This window comes from Pyrgilauda ruficollis, unplaced genomic scaffold (assembly GCF_017590135.1).
Source record: "Pyrgilauda ruficollis isolate IOZ18807 unplaced genomic scaffold, ASM1759013v1 scaffold19, whole genome shotgun sequence".
NCBI lineage: Eukaryota > Metazoa > Chordata > Aves > Passeriformes > Passeridae > Pyrgilauda > Pyrgilauda ruficollis.
Genome location: NW_024518095.1, coordinates 10,461,402 through 10,478,418, shown reverse-complemented (window position 1 = coordinate 10,478,418; position 17,017 = coordinate 10,461,402). Strand labels below are relative to the sequence as shown.

At 36.8% G+C, this 17,017-nt stretch overlaps 1 protein-coding gene across 1 annotated transcript in view; it reads left to right on the top strand.

Moving 5' to 3' along the window:
- The window catches only part of LIN7A (lin-7 homolog A, crumbs cell polarity complex component), a 47,747-nt gene that overhangs the window by 11,037 nt on the left and 19,693 nt on the right, over nt 1–17,017 (top strand). The window contains exon 2 of the mRNA XM_041465601.1: nt 8,877–8,995. Within this exon, the coding sequence (XP_041321535.1) occupies nt 8,877–8,995 (119 nt within the window). The remainder of the gene's footprint in view (nt 1–8,876; nt 8,996–17,017) is intronic.

The window sequence follows — 17,017 nt, the reverse complement described above, 5'->3', positions numbered from 1 at the left end:
TCATAGTTATGATCACAAAGAGCAGGTATGATGAAACATTATGAAATCAAAACTACATAAGAAGGGAATAAATTTTACCTTTTAAAAAAAGTACTCTTATCTTCCTTTCCCTCTTCTCTGCAGGTAATTTAGGGGAAAAAATCACAAGATTTTGTTATAAGTACTGCATTAGAAAATACCATCGCTTTCAATGCTCTTCTGTTCTTTGCATTTTCAGCTTTATGTTTTGATCTTTTCTCTTAAAGGATAATTTGGTATCTTGTTTTTACACTGATGCTATGTTCAATGTCTTCTATACAAAGCAGTGGGTGTTGTCAAATGTAAAGGGTTGTTGTAGCTGTAATTTCATCTTTCTCACAGATGGCAAAATCTTCTGGTGAAAATTTTCAAACTCATATTTATGCACCTCCTCATCCTGATTGCTTTAGAAATTGCAATGAAGCTAATAATTTGGAAGAAGAAAAATTATATCAGTGTTTAATAATTATTAGGCTTTAAGGTTCATTTTAAATGCTCATCTTTGAAAATTCTAATTGCATTATTGCTCTTCAGGCCATGAATTAAGGCAGTGAAACTCATCTTATTGAAATGACCCTGAATTATCTGTTAATTTTTGCTTTACTGTTCTATGATTCATTATTATTTCTTTAAAAATCAGCACTGGAAATGTGACCATACCATGACACTTAGAGTCTCTAAGTAAGTGTTCAACTCTTAATAGTTCTAGGTACTCTACAGGTCAATCTGACACATGCACAAGCAAATCAAATCTGAAATTGCTGACAAAGATGCTCCTGTGACTTACCTTAGTCATGTGAAGGCTTCAAGGAAAAAATTGGACTAGTTCTATCTATGTACAGTAATGAATATGCTAAGAATATTGACCAAAGTAAAGCAAATACAGTTCTCACAATTGGCCTTCATGCTTGGTTAAGGCTACGAAAATCCCTAGCTGAGGACACAAACAGAAGTCACTAGTCAAAAATTAGTAGAGTAAGAAGTGGGCAAGATTACTTAAGACGTTGTAGACATTGTAAGGTTCAGAGAACACAGAGCGCATATTTTTTCATTTAAGGGAACCTTTTGAATGTTGTATTTGAATGAGCTAAGCAGAGTATTCAGGAGCAGTTTGCCTGAAATGTCAGCAAGTCAGTGTTTGCCCAAACCAGCCAAAGTGACTGAAATATCTGAAGATAGCACTGAACAGCTTTCATGGTGTTGAGGATGCTGGATTGGGGAGTCTCAGGACAGTTTGTGATCTGAAGCTGTCTGTGATCACAGATGGTACTGCTTTCCCTGCAAATAAACTGTGTCCTTTCTAGAAGCTGTTTTGCAAAACATCTCAGATGTCTCAGACCAGCCTGTCTTATTCAGGTGTTGCTGCCAAAGCTGCTGGAAAAACTTGTAGTATATAACACTGCCCTGGGTTGTGCAACAGTTGTATCAGAGGCTCTGTGTCTGAGAAATGGACTGAAGCAGAGACCCTGGGTGCCTGTGGTATGCCTGAGAAGCTAGAGCCAAACGGAATCTGAGCACAGCTCAGACATACAGACTAAAACAAGGTCTGATGAGTAGCCAGAGAAAATGATGACATTGATGGTATGGTGACATGATGATAGTGAGGCACCAATGCCCCAGCATTGGGGGAATGCATGTAGAAACTCATGGGGATATACCATTAATGTTTTTGAGGGCAGTCATCTCACATCAGGCAAAATGAGAAAGACAGACAGACAGACAGACATATACTCAATTATAGCTCATGACTTCCTGATTTTTTCTCATACATTAAGAAGGAAAAAAAACCCATAAAATAATCAGTTAAGGCATTTTAAAAAGCTTTAAATCAAAACTACATTGGCCTGCCTTGTAATGACACTTCTCTTGTCAAATGTAACTCTTCTGAGGTACGATGTCTCCTGGACCACAGGGAGATAAATTTGCATGAGTCTTTATGACGTGGACAGTAAGAGTGGGTTCATCATACTGATGTAGATGTCTGATATGTAGGATGCAGGCATTTACATCTGAGGTAATCATCTAGTCTTCCTTTGAGTCAACAAAGGGACAAGGCACTCCAGAGTATGATTCATTTCATGTAAAGTAGGTCAGATGAATTGCAGCCTCAAAGTGTCTGTTCTTCCTCATTGACTGTAACAACAGTGGAGGGTGAGTCGCTGAGCTGTCCATGTCTACGTCAAAAATGCAGCACTGAAACCCTCAGCAGAAGATGAGTCATGAGAGCTCTGTATGGTTGTTCTTTGTTATTTTTATTTATGTATTCATAGTAATGTTTAACTGCAGGACTGTAAAGTAACAATGCACTGAACCTGTAACTGCTACCCATATCATCTAAACCAGAGTGTGAAAGCATTGGTAGTATTATTCTTGTTTGATCTTGCTTATTCTTATTAATTTGAATATACCTTACAAATGCATACTATGAAGTGTTAAATGATATTGCTGTTTTCTAACCGTTTAGCTCATTGCTCCCTGTACATTGGGTGTAATTTACCATGGTGAAGTACATCTTTACGCTTACTGATTAGCATGAAATTTGCAGCAAGACAAACATATCAATTTAAATGAGAAAAAAGGCTGCTCTTTCCCTCAACATTTCCGAACTCTACAGATTAGACTGCATAAATATATTAAGTTAATGGAAGGACCTCTGAATTTAGGAGAGCAGTGTGCTGATAGCGAGGTACCAAAGAGGTGAATGGAAGCATATTGGACAGTCTGGTATCATAAGTGTAAGATTTGCTGTGTTGTATAAAGCAGTGGCTGATAGCAGAACTCAAGTAATACAGAACATTTTCCAGAGATAGACAATGAAATTTTTCCAAAGCTGGTGCTTTAACCATGAAGTCACATAAATACTTTGATACAATGTACTAGGACTGTTGGCTATGAATTATGAATGAACTTTGCTAATCACCACTGAATTTTGATTTTCCAGCCATTGATTACCTGCTGTCATTTGATAGTGTTTGCAGAAGATTGCTAAATATAATAAAGCATCCTGTGTAGGCCTATGGAATTATGATAAAAAGTTGACAGAATAACATTAAGAATTCTGGAATGTATTCTCATGAGATTGAAGGAATAACAGAACCTGAATGCAAGTATTAGAGGAATGAAAAACTACTGACAATTATAAGGACCTTTTATGTTATGCAAATTATTCACCTTCAGCCTGATTAAAGGTCTTCAGGCACAACAGAACAGAGCTTGCAAATTTCCAGGATTATTATTCTGTAATGCCATGGTGAAGCTAGTGAATATTTTACAGATTTACCGAGTACCCTTGCTGTCAATTTGCAGTGATGTTTTACCTCGATGAGGAATCAAAGGCTGGCGTTTATGCAGCACATTTACTTTTCCTAGTAACCAGCATACTAATGCAGTGACAGTCCCCAGAATTAAAAGGAATGAGGCATAGAAAGACCTCAAGAAGATGAGAAACATGTTCTCTAATACTTTGATAGTACAAGTGGTCACCATATTTTGGCATTGGGAACAGCCCAACAACTTAATTCTAGAGTACTTACCAGAGTAAAGAAATGCTGTGTTTCTGTATGATTACTGTTTTGACCCAAACTGATATTACATGGCATTGCAGCTGCTGTTTAACTGCCTAATATTCTCTTAAGTCAGAGGATAATATATTTATTTTAAAGATTGCAGACCAATTCTCTCATAGACTAGCAAAAAAAGGAAGGTTAGATAGACACTTATCTTGGTAGATTATTTTTCAGTATAAGATATGTACATACCTTATTTTCCAGGAATCACTCAGGTATTAAATGGGACACAATTTAGCATGCTAAAATAATTTGCTATATTTTTCTCAATAATTTTCAACCTGACTAAACTGAAACAAATATAAACCCTGCACAAAATCTACCAGAGTAAAACCTCAGCCTTGACAACTTTCAGAAAATGCTAAAACCTGGTCTACTCAATTTTAGTGGTAGTGTAAAAGAGCACCAACTTCAGACCAGCCAGGATTCATTCTGTGGATTCATAATTTGCTTTCAAGTTGTAAAAGCTGTATTAGAAAAAGCATTTGCTTTTTAAATGTCTAGCAAATAAAATACATCAGTCTACAGTTCAAGTGAACAAAAACCAGCAAGTGTAAACCATGTATAACAAAACAAAGAGATAACTAAGCCAAATTACCTCTTGACCTCTTTTTTTCAATTGCACTCAGCTGTATATATATATATATATATATATATATGTATACACACATGATCCATGTTCCACTTGTACTGCAGTATGGTATCCTGCTACTTCCAGGTTCTAGTCGTTTCTCCAAGGGTTTGTATAGTAGTATAGTAATCTTCTGCTTGTGTCCTGCTAGCAGTGCAAGTGGAACATATTCAAATGAAAATACAGAAAGAACACTTGAAATGAAGATTTTTTTTTTCTGAGAGTCATGCTTTTCTTCTGATGAGTGCACTTGATAAAATACATTCCATCCACCCACAGCCCCCTGCCTTCTCTGTGTTCCACTGATAACGTGACCCACCACACTGAAAGAGTATTATTTCCTGAAAGGCTGTAGGCAAGCATGATGATGAGAAGAAAAAATAGGAATGAATGTTAAGCAGAATGGGAGAGAGAGGAATTGCATGTATGTATGAGAAAACAAAAAATTTAAAGTGTGCTGAGAGTTGGATTTAGTAAGTGGGGGAAGTAAGTGCATATTCCTTTTAAGATGTATATATCATAGAATACAAAGGAATAATTCTACTGCATCATCAGTCAATTCCTACCAATTTGTGAGATGTGAATGGGGGAAATGACAATAACCACATCTGCACAAGTTTCATGTTAGTATAATGGCGTTCATGTTTTGGAAAATGTGTGAGAGTACGCAAAACAGTCCTTTTCAAAAATAAGTATCTTTGCTCAAGAGAGGACAAAGGAAAAGAACAGAGATAAGAAATAAGGATATTTCATTCAACTAGAACTTAACTAGTTTTAACATAATTCCAATAATTTTTAGACATATATCTATGTAAGTACATACACACTCTCTTCGTCCATTTGCCCTATTCACAACTATGTAAGAAAATGGTATTTAAGAACAAATCATTGGTTATAGATTTACAAGCAAAATTAGGTAGATTTATAAGAAAAGATTGAGACAAGAAAATTATCCTAGCAGTATTTGTCAAACATGCGACAGTGCTCTCTAATTGACTTCAACAGGGGCAGATTCCCTGCTATATGCTTTATTTAACATAACTTTAAAGTGTTACTCATTGCCAGTCATATCACTTCTTTGAGCAAGCACTTATTCCAGTTTTAGCTGGAGCTCACCTTGAGAGAACCATCAGGAGGAAGCCTGTGCATCACTTAAGCTCTTGTGCATTGCTAAATTTCACTTTTTAACCTGTCCTAAAGTTTCCCCTTCAAAGTTATTAATGGAAGGAAATACAGCCTATTTCATGAGGTCATATTTTATACGCTCACATTTACATTTTTAGCTGGCTCAAAGTCTTCTGTTTTGTGCAAATGTTATATTTTTTTCTTGACAAAGCATCAGCTGATAACCAACAGCTTTGGCCCTAAATATATACCTCATTTTCTTTCTGTAATTTATATACTGTTCTCTCTTCTGTGAGCAATATCCCACAAGTCATTGCCAAATTGAGCAAGCTATGAGCCTATTGTTGACAAGAGAAAGAAGACTGCTTATTGTTAATGGATAGGTGAATAATAAATCAAAGCAAGAACTTGGGCATCAGCATTCATGTATTTCAGTGTGCTGGATGAATTTAGAGGTGCGAAAAATCAGAATGCTTTGGGGATATTCTGCTTTTATTTACCTCCAGTCACTTCTGAGTCAGAACACTAAGTAATCTAGTATTGGCAAATGACAACTTAGTGCCCAGTTTTGCCTATGAGGCTACATAGTAAACACCCATGCTAGACTATTCAATCAGAAGATGAATTTATCATTTGTATTGTAACACTCATCACTTTAAAAGTGATTCATTATCCTCTAGAGTCTGATCTATGCCCTAGGGAAATGTTTAGACCTGTACTTAACTCTTAGATTGATTAATGTACCTAAAGCTTTTTATGTTTCCTTCCAATCATTACAAATTTCTCATTTAATATAGTTTATTTCAGAACTGTAGAAATGTGGGCTGTTTCCCAGAACTTTCAGGTGTGGTGATGACACTTCAAAACAACTGCAAAATAGCAACCAATCTGCCATCTCTGGCATTGTCTTTTACAGCTATACCTGGTGAGAGGCAAAGACAGTTCAAAACTTACCTGAACTGGACTGGATAAAACCCAGTTTGATTTAGGTTATGTCAATAGCTATCATGTATAACATGACTTACAGAGGCTTTATCTGATCTATTATGGTAAGCTGTTGAAGCTTCTTCAGAATAAATCATACAATTAGTTTGTGCTGTCTGATATATCAGTTTACACCAACTAGTAGTAATAACTGGGGAGTGTGGCTTAGTACTTAACTAGCTACAGGTAGATGGTAGATGTAGTAGATGAAGACAAATTCCAAAGCAAATCATTCAATAGCTTTGTTAAAAATCATTGTAACAACATTGTTATTACTGAGAATATCAAAAATTTTGTTAGGTTTTCATATTAGGTTTCCAACCTAAATGATTCTGTGATTCCATGGTACTTAATGTTTTGTCATTTCTTGCACTCTGTTGAAATGGTTCTTGCTACAAATGTGTTTACTGCTACTTAAATCTAAAACCATCTTCTTTGATGTGTTAGCTCTTATCAGTCATATTTTTCTCTCCAGCATCTAATTTTTTCTTGATTTCCTTGTCCTTATTATCCCAGATCTCCTTTTAGCTTTCTGGTCATTACTTCAGGAAGTGTTTTAGCGGTATCTTGCTTGATACAGCTGTGATCTGGTAACATGGACTGGGTGCCCAGTAGCAGCTGAAGCGCTGCTTGGAGCAAAAGCTTAGGTGCAATTGTTGAATGCAGTGTCAGATTAGTTTCATCTGAAAGTTTATGAGCTCCAAGACTGCTCTGCCATGCAAGCTACAGCACACTAAGTGATCATCCTCCTGAAAGAAATACTGTGCTTTCTGCCATGCTTCCTGTTATGATTTGAACTGTCTTTTGGCAGAGACCTCTAAAAAAGCTTAAGAATTGTTTAGGTGTTTGTTAATGTACTAAGGCAGCAGCTACCATGCTGACTAGCTGCCTGCCTCTTTTAATTAAACTGTAAATTTTTTGAGATGCTATCTACTCTTTTCCAGTGGAAAAGAGAAATTGAAGCAATGGATAATAAGGTTTTTGTTATAAACACAAATTTATTATTATGATTTTTCCTATTGCATCTCATCCACTGTCATGTATTTTTACTATTTCCAGAAGATTTCTCATGTCTTTGTTGCATCAGACATCTGGTCAGTATAGCTCAGTTACAAGCCAAGAATTGTAAGAACTGTTTCAATTAGCATAATCTCCCAGTCACAAACAGTACGATCTTTGTCATCGGAAAGGAGAATTATATAAGGTTCCTTCTAGACATTGTAGTAATTCTGGAGTTGTGTGGTTGAAGGGAGAAGTGGGTTGGTTGGGTTTTTTCTGCACTTAAAACACAGAATTAAAATGCCTCAAATACTATTTTATCACTAAATACTATGCGTTCATTTCTTCACAGGGTTACAGACCTGTGTTTAGCAGAGTGGTGTAACTGGCCAGTAGTGGCTCTGATGGCTATGCAAGACACAAGAAGATGTGACAATGGCCACATAGTCAAGATGGCAGCATTGCCAGGTTTAGCTCTACTGGCAAACTTAAAGGAAAAGCTGGAATGCAGCCATGAAGTGGCAGAGGAGAAAATCCCCTCTGCTAAAGCTCTGTCAGTCCAGAAGACTCACCAAGATGTGTTTTGCTCAGTTGACTCCTAATGCGAGACAGTATGTTCCTTGCTTGACTAGGCTGCTCTCCATAACACCAGCCACTATTTCTTATGCCTCTGTGTCCCCAGCCATAAAGGATTGTTCAGCATCTTTTGGGTTGGTCTGGGCTTTTTTTGATGTATTTTGGTAATAGCTGTGTAAATTAGGAACTAGTGTTAAAGAGAAAAAATCTGAGTGAAGGTACTGGTGCTGTTCAGCTGGGCCAGAATCCCACTCACCATTCAATATGGCTTAAGCCCTCTAGACTGCTCTTCAGAGACACTTTGATCTTTCCCTTGACAATACAGAGGTGCTTAAGGAGAAGTCAGGCCACCAAAAATACTGTTTCATGTATTTCTCCATGTATTTCTATGGGTCATACGGGTTTTGTGTAGTAGATCAGGTCTTTGGAGACCTAGAGAAGAATGTTACATTTACTCTTCTCTGGTAGACTTCCCATTCTTCCAGAGCAGACTTTACCTGCCTCCAGAAAACTTTATTAGTTGATATTTAAATTTATAAGAAGAAAAGATCAAATATTTTTTCTTGGGCATTGTTATCCGGAGGGTGCTTACTTAAAGACACTTCTCAGATTTTCTGAAAGCAAGCCCTATGTTTTTCCTGTGCCATTTTCTCTTGTGCAGAAAGTAAGAAATATTTTAGCTCTAATACAGACTAGCCACTTTGAACTTGTACCTTTGTTCCAAAGATTGTTTCCTACTAAGACTGAACCTCTCTTTGTCTGTTGTACGTGTACGTGCATGGTTTGTCTGTACTTTGGGGTTTGGATCTCTCAACAGCAGTGTTGTTGCCTAGCAAAGTCTGGTATGACACAAGACTAATACAGTTTGTGTAGGTAAAGCTGATTTTAAATTTAAAATGATAGTTAGTGTGCCCTTTTTATTCATTTATTAGTCAATATTTGTACTGACCCATATCCCTTTTGTTTTCCCTACTCAGATGTTGCAAGAGCAATTGAGTTACTGGAGAAACTGCAGGAGTCTGGAGAAGTACCAGTACACAAGCTACAGTCTCTAAAGAAGGTGTTGCAGAGTGAGTTTTGTACAGCTATCAGAGAGGTATGAATTTGAGATTTATAGTTATTTCTCAGACTAACATTCCTCAGTAAAGAAAAGCATATTTGCCTTTCAGTGCTATGTTGTATAAAGGATGATGGATGTGAGATGTGTCTGTAGCTGCCTGCTACTGTGCAGAACATCGAAGTTACTGAAAAGCAGACACAGAACAGTTGCGTTAGCAAGACATCAGGGCTGAGGCAATCAGCCTTGCTGAGGAGAAAGGGTGATTAATTTCATATACTGAATTAGTATAATATTCAGAATACTTAAGTATTCTGCTCACATTGTTTGAGGGTCTGTGGTAGTCTATACAGCACTGTGCTGGGATATGGGATCATGCCACTTTGGGCCAGTGCAAGCTTGAATGCCTCTCCTTTGAGCTCAGGCGTGTGATAGAGAGATGCTGATAAAATCAGAATGCAGTGACAGCTGAAAGGGGCAAGGCTGAAGTTAACTGATCTTACCTTGGAAGTCAGTGGTTGGGTCCCAGTGGGCTTTGCTCCTCATGTCAGAAATCCTTGTCATACTGCTAAGAACTGTGACCATTCCACTACCAGCTGTGGTGAGGGCCTTCCTAAGCTCTGCCCAACAGTAGATGAATAGTAATTGTTTTCTCCGAGTCAAGCTAGAGAAGATGCACCAGAGTTCTACATGCTTACAAGCAGTATCTTTAAAGCAGTTAAACAACAAACACTTCTGTTGGAAGTTTATTAGAAAGTAACATGGTTTAATACAACATTGTATCAGATATTTTACCTACTAAACCAAGGAGACTCTTAGCCTGCTGAGCAGAAGCAGCTCTAAATGCCACGATGAAGGCAACATCTTTTTAGTAGAAAACCTGTAAGAATTTCTGTTTCAGTTTGTCTGTCTACTGCCTGGAACTAATCCTTCATTGATGAAATCAATGGGAAATCTCATGTTCCCTCAATGCTCCTGATAACTAGGCAACAGGACCAGATTGATTGAGTGGACTTCTGAGTGGCTGAAAGGAAAAAAGAGATGAGCAGACATTAGTTTAATAAGCAAAATGGAACACACTCTTTGTTTTATGGAATATATTCTTCAGTGTGAGAATCAGAGAGAGGCTTCCACCTAATTAAATTGCAGTTTTCAAGACTTTTTTTAAAGGGAACAGTGTTCCCTGACAATAATTGATGGCACTGTGTACCCTCAAAAGCTGATATTCTGACTAGTCGTTTCATTTTAGCAAACTAAATGCTTCTTTAAGTAACTACAGAACATAGAAAAGTTGTGGGATTGTTTGGGGTTTTCTTTAGATAGCAGAGCCTGGTACTCCAGTTGATAAAGGCAGCTTTGAGTCTTTGCAGCATCGTCAGTGAAATCTTAAACAAATTTATATTAGTCTCAAGAAAACAGTTTTAGCAGAAGCAAAATTTAAGAACAAGGAAGTTGGCATAGGAAAATGTTTTCTCAGTTCAGTGAACTGAAAGTAGATCTTGAGAAAATCATCTCAGTGGCACAAAAGGACTTTACAGAGTATTGTGTAAAGACAACCTGCATGTGACTGGAGCTAGTTGTTACACAGGAATTGAGTGATGATGAATAAACAGTTCTGACAACTTCATAAACAAAAAAATATATTTCTTATTAAGTTTATATATAACCTGTCTTTCTAACATATCACTAGCAGAGAACAAAATTTCTACACCCCAAAAATTTGTACCATTCTCTGATACATGTGTAAATCTTCTTTTAGAAAAAAAAAAATTCACATATAAAAGGCCCAATAATAAATCTTTTCATTTAGGGAGAGTGGGAGGATTGACATATGTATATTGTGAGTACTTAAGGTTGTTCTACATGTGGCTGATCTTTTCAGCTACATTAAGTCCTTGGCAGATATTTAGACTGTAACTCTCTTTTTTCCTACTAGTTGAAGAACTGTTGTAAAACTAAGAAAATAATTGCTTCTATATAAAAAAAAATTATAAAAGCATGGAATATTTTGGTCACATTACATTGTTAGCCATCTCCAAGCACTGCAAGAGGGACTGGGAGGGTATCTGAGCTGTCATGTCATTAATCAGGGATGCCCTTCTTGTATGTCCTTCATGTACACTGGAATTTATTGAATGGCACAGATTTTTCTGTGTCTTTGAGTTTGAGACAGCTAAGGCGAGACAGAAATTTTTCTACAAATGCTCTCTCCCACTGTTTATCTTTTCTTACCTTAGTGCAAAATGTGAGAGTGTGGTGACTAGATTTTAATTTTCTTTGTTAGCGCCTACACAGACTAGAGGAGAAAAGTTGTTGACATTACAGAAGAATGCACGACAGCCAGTTGGAAATAATGAGAAAAGTGGGAGTGAAGCAGACCGGGTGTGAGCTGTAGGTAGGAGTAATCAAAATGGGATGAAGAGATAGGCTTTGTGTTAGTATGCAAATTCTGAAAGAGGCTGCTTTTTATATATATGCAGATATTCAGATCTGCAGTGTGCTGTGTTCATTCTATAATGCAAGATCTGAGCCTTATTTTCTTTCATAAGAAAATCTAGTAAAAGACATTAAGGCTGACTTTTGTAGTCCTATAAACACCATAATGGAGGAGCTTTGTAAAATAAAAATTTTCATTTTCCAGTCCAAGAAATTATGGAAACTTGACTGTCCAGTGAGTTTGGTTGTTAAAATAAGTCCCAGAGAAACTCAGCATTGGGCTGAGGGTAGGTGAAAGGATCAAAGATGAAATGCAATATGCACTAGACTAACTAAATGTGTCTTGTCCATTCTACAAGTAGGAATTCTTTAACTGCAGAAGTAGGAGGTTACTTTCATGACCCATTAGCCTTTAAAAGTATGAAATATGATATTAGATGGTGTACATTCCAATCTAATGTGTAAGAATCTATCTAATGGCTGTAATTAATTGTATTTATGGGAATTTATTTAGTAAATCAAATTTCAAATCCCTACACTAATATTCCATGGAAATAATTTTTTTTAAAAGTGACTGAGTGAATGAAATTTAAATAGAAGTTCTTTAGCATTTTTCAAGGATGCTATGTTAGGAAATGGTGATTAATGGTTCTCACTTAGCTAAATATAAATGCCACCAACTGAAATATTCTGTCTGGCACTAGGCAGGAATATGGATTAGCTCTGAAAATAATGGAAATAATTGAAGTGTATAATGGCCTCAGTATTTCCTTTTCACCTGAATACCCCTAGACCAGAAAACAAGTTAACTAAAGTCTGATCACATCGAAAGTCAGTTTGGAAAAAAAATTAATTTTTGCTTCTTTTAAAAGCTCCCTAGCTACATGAAGATTAATTAGGCTTCTATAGCTTTGTCATCTGATAAAACTTGCACAAATATTTTCCATTATACCATTGAGTTCTTTACCCTTCTAAATGTTTTTGCTGTTTATTTGAAGCTGTTGCTATGCTATTGTCATCTGATTTCCAAGGGGTTATTGGAATATATGAAGTGCTTTGAAAGTGAATGCATAATTGAGCTACCAAGAAGTTACATTCATATGCAACATAAAACTAGACAGCCTAATTGATAAAGTTACTTTAATTGTTATAAGTCAGCAAAAGGAAGTTGTAAGAACTGTAAGATAAGGTAAATTTCTGGTCTGGCAAGAAACCCAAAAGATCTGTGGGCACAGAGATGATAGAATAAAAAGCTGAGCAAAACACCATAGATCATCAACAAGAAAATGTGACATGCCTTAGCAGCTTATGTGAATTTCATTTACTGCTAACATCTGATAATTGGTGGTCAAGAACCAGGAGAATAACAGTACAGTTTAATAAACACTTGCATCTCCTGGTGAGCAAAGTTTTCTTTCAGGTTGATTCCCTGACTTCCATTTCTATGTGTTAAATATGTAATATTCAGGTGTATTTAGTTTTTCTCCCAGCTTGCCTTTGCTACTCAGTTTTTCTTTTCAAGGTTAAATCTAAAGTTTTTTCTGTGTGGATATTGTTTGAAATAAGATCTGACTAGGAAATACCTATGGTGATGCCAAAATGAATCAGATAAAAATGTGGTCTGGCAACCAGACACACAAAAGTAACCATTATTTTATGTTGTTATGACTCTCACCAAAATATCATGTCATCACAGAAAAGCAATTCTGTAGCATTCAGTCACTGACAAAGGAGGTGCAATCAACACAAAGTACTCTAATCTTGTCCATCTTGTATGAAATTAGTCATTGGAAAGCATGTTGTCTTTGAAAATAGTTCAGTTCCTACCTCAGTAGTTTAAAACTTTTTTAAGCTTGCTATAAAATGTAAACAGAGCATCCTGGACATTTAAAGACCCCTGTTGACTTACAGGCATAAAAATGGCAATGGCAGAACACTGACCCATATTTTTCATGAGCTCCTCATGCTTCCTAGTTACTTTAAAGATATTCTTGCTCATGTATAGTATTAAAATCATAGTGTCATTATATATTAGGTAGGATGGTTTAATAAGCCTAATGGAATGATTTCCTTTAATTACTAGTTTCATTTCCATGCCTTAGTGATCTGAACGCCCAGAATCCGTGTTGCTGATGTGCAATGTTTTTTTATCTGGTCATTTCCTTGAGCTGCCCACCCACACTTTCCATTATTAACCCTGATGTATGGCTTTGCAAATATTAAGGGACCAGAAGAAGGCCACTGGGTGGTGACAACTGAATCTGATGGTACTGTGCTTATCACTATACTGTGATGCCATGTGTGAGAGCAGAAGGCTGGCTGGAACCCTTAGATGTTCATTACTTCACATGTCCTAGTGTGGTGGTGTACTCCATTTTTACAGGGCTGTACTGAATATAACAATCTGGGTATTAGCTGGACTCAGGCAAAAATCCTCATTTATTCTTTTATTTAATTATTTATTTAAGATTTTAATGCAGGAGTCATTTAAATACCTGTTTTCATTGTGTTTCAGTAATCTTAAAATTCGTTCAGTTTGCTGTTACTCCACATTCCAGACCTAGTCTCTGAAAGCAGAATGTCATTGTTTTCTGCCTCATGAGTCCTTAAAAAAATAGAGGTGCAGCATGGCAAATTGTCTCAGTTGGCACCAAGGTAAGCCCCCGAGTCCAAATTCTGCCCTGTCTTAATGCTTTATTTTTGCTGGAAGCTGCATGTTTGTTACAGGAGTAGAAATACAATTCTGGTCAGTCTGTCATCTCCACAGGGCAAGCCCAGTGTTTGAAGTTTTTAAATTATAAGATGCAAGCTTAAAAAATAAATGTATTGAGAAGACATCTTGCTATAATTCACAGCACAGAACTGTGATTAAAGCTCAGTAGGGAGCCTGGCATCTAAAGATCCCCTGCTGTTGCATTTGCTCGTGCAAACCAAACTGTTGGTCAGATTGATCAGAAGTGATATGCTGGACTTACTAATAAGGCAATTAGTAAACAAAAGGGCAATAGGACAACGCATAGGAGTAAAGTGACGGAGATTTATCAGCTCAGTGCTCTACCTCAGGTCACAAAAACAGTGCAGTTGTACTAGCATGATGCCTCATTAGACTGGCTAGGAAGCAGAGTTCTCCTTAGGCTAATCTGATACTTTGTTATAACTTGTTCTAATGTTCCTGATAGCTTGTTCAGAATCACTGCGCCATTTGTTTAGTAGTAGGACTCATGCTGTAGCAAATACGGAATTGTGCAAATTCACCAATTTAATTCAGATTTTTGCATGCTTATGCACTGATTTGTTTGTAACTTTTCAATAAAATTTGTATTCCTGGATGTTAATTGTAAAGTTTTGTTATTTTATCTTTTTTTTAGATATTGGAGTAGATTATAATGTCAGCCAAACCAGTTCAATTTACCTGAATTCTGGGGCTGTGTAGCATTTGCAAGAATTTTCTACTGTACCTTTCCATCTCTCTTTCATTTCCACTGTCTCAGCAATGAAAAGCTACATAAAATTTAAATGAGTACCTCCATCACTGAGAGGGAAGGGCATTACTTAGCCTTGACTCAAATATGATGGTATGTCACACTAGTGATGTAATGTATTCATGTTTAACAGAATTTTGCCTTCTGCCTCCTGGTTGCAGGTACTGTACTCATAATGATGAGTTGAAAGAAGGATTTTTAATGTATGTTTATTAGCTAATAAAAAAATCAGATTTCTAAAGATGAGCTGTCTGCTCTTTGTCTTGCCACCATGCTGGATTAGGCATTGAGGAAGTTCAGCAGAAAAGCATAAGTTAGCAGAACTTTTTTCTTTTTTTAATTACCCTACTGTGTTAAAATATATGCTATTTTTTAGGGTGAATGTAGTCAGAAATTACTCCAATTTTGAAAAACAAGTTTCATTTGCCACTTTACCATGACTGATTGAAGCATTACTCTGTTGCTCACAAGCCCTGGATGGCATGAATGAGAACTTCTGGAAATTATTACCTTGTAACTCAGCAGATGGCCTTCATTAATGGCAATTATATGAATTTACCAAGCTGCCCAGGCATTGTTTGAGAGAAAGCATTATTTAGTCTCTGTGCAATTACTAAGTTCCTACCACTTTCATGACTTCACTGCAGGAGATTTAAAACAGCTGCTGTTGTCACCTGGTTTTTTAGCTGCCTAGAGCAAAATACATAGATTTGTCACAGAGAGTACTCTAGAATCTGGGACCAGACTGTATCATGGTTCTTTAATGGATGCTTTCTCCTACTGGTTTTGATTAAAGATCATTTTTTAGAGTTGGCTGGTGGCTGTATATCTAATTATACTTACGCTCTGCTTGTGTAACTGTGCCTTTTACAAGATAAATAAATACTTTAGTGCTTCAAGAGTCCTACAAGACTCAAAACAATCACATGACTTGTACAGTTTATCTGGGTGGCTGTATCATATTTACCAAAACTGAGTGGTACTCAGGTGATGTTCTCATTTTGGCACACAGCTGCAGCTGCGTGTGCTGTGGAAGGTGACTCCAGTGGAACATGTGTGGTGCATCTCAGCATCTTGTTTGTTTGCTCACATTATTATTTTAGTTTATTGTTGCAGTATCCTATTTGATTACATAAAACTCTTCAGAATAAACAGAATAGCCTCTGTTGTAGTTCATCTCAAGCCTGCTTCTTCCTCTTGAGAGGAATCAGCAGCAAGGTTAACTACCGAGTAATATTAATAAGTGAAAGATTGTTAGAAGCCACTGCACCATTTTTTTTGTCTTGGTGGAGCCTCAGTATCCCTCTGCTGCCACTTAACTGGTGCCACTGATGAGACTCTTGAGAAATGCTGCTCAATCACCATTTTTTTTAAGAAAAATTGTAAAACTCTTATCTATATTTTTGTTGTCCTTTAAAACAAGAAGCATCAGTAGTTTCCTTCCTTCCCCCTGCCTTCTCAGCTTGATAGGAACATTTGAGATGAGCCTGCATGATGATGTCATGTTTCATCCAGGTGCTCATTTTGGCAAGGTTTTGACAAATCTGTTAAAGTTTGGAATATGGCAGTTGCATGTGTCAGCCTCAACAGCATATACAGACTTAATGATGAAGTCGAGGGTATTAGTGTTTATTAATGTGTGGTGTGTTTTTGAACTCAAAAGTAACTGGCAGCGAGGTCTAAGAGAGTGGTAAATTGTAGGCTGTGAGATCCAAGTGGTCTTATGGGAATTAACTAATCACACACCTTGGTATTTCTTTTTATGCCAGTATATCGCAGTAGAAACAGCAGAAGAGACTTTTAGGACTGTATTTTGCTAAGGTTTAGTGATTGCAAAGGATACAGTTTCTGCAACACCTGTAACACTATTTTAAATATGCCAGATCGTAGTTCCCATTGACTTTGAGCAGAATATAGAATATAGTGTGCAAGAGATAGGAAATAAACTAAATGATCCAATTACATTTTTCTTGTTCCTCATATAAGTAGTTTTTACTTGCAAATAAAAGTCTATTTTTCCTTATTCCTAAAAGGGTATTAAGCAATTTCCTACTGACTTCAGAGTGTCAGCAATGACTCCAGACAGAATTGACATTGGAGGGAAGAGGGGCACACAGAGGTCTTGTGTATCCTAACAGCAACA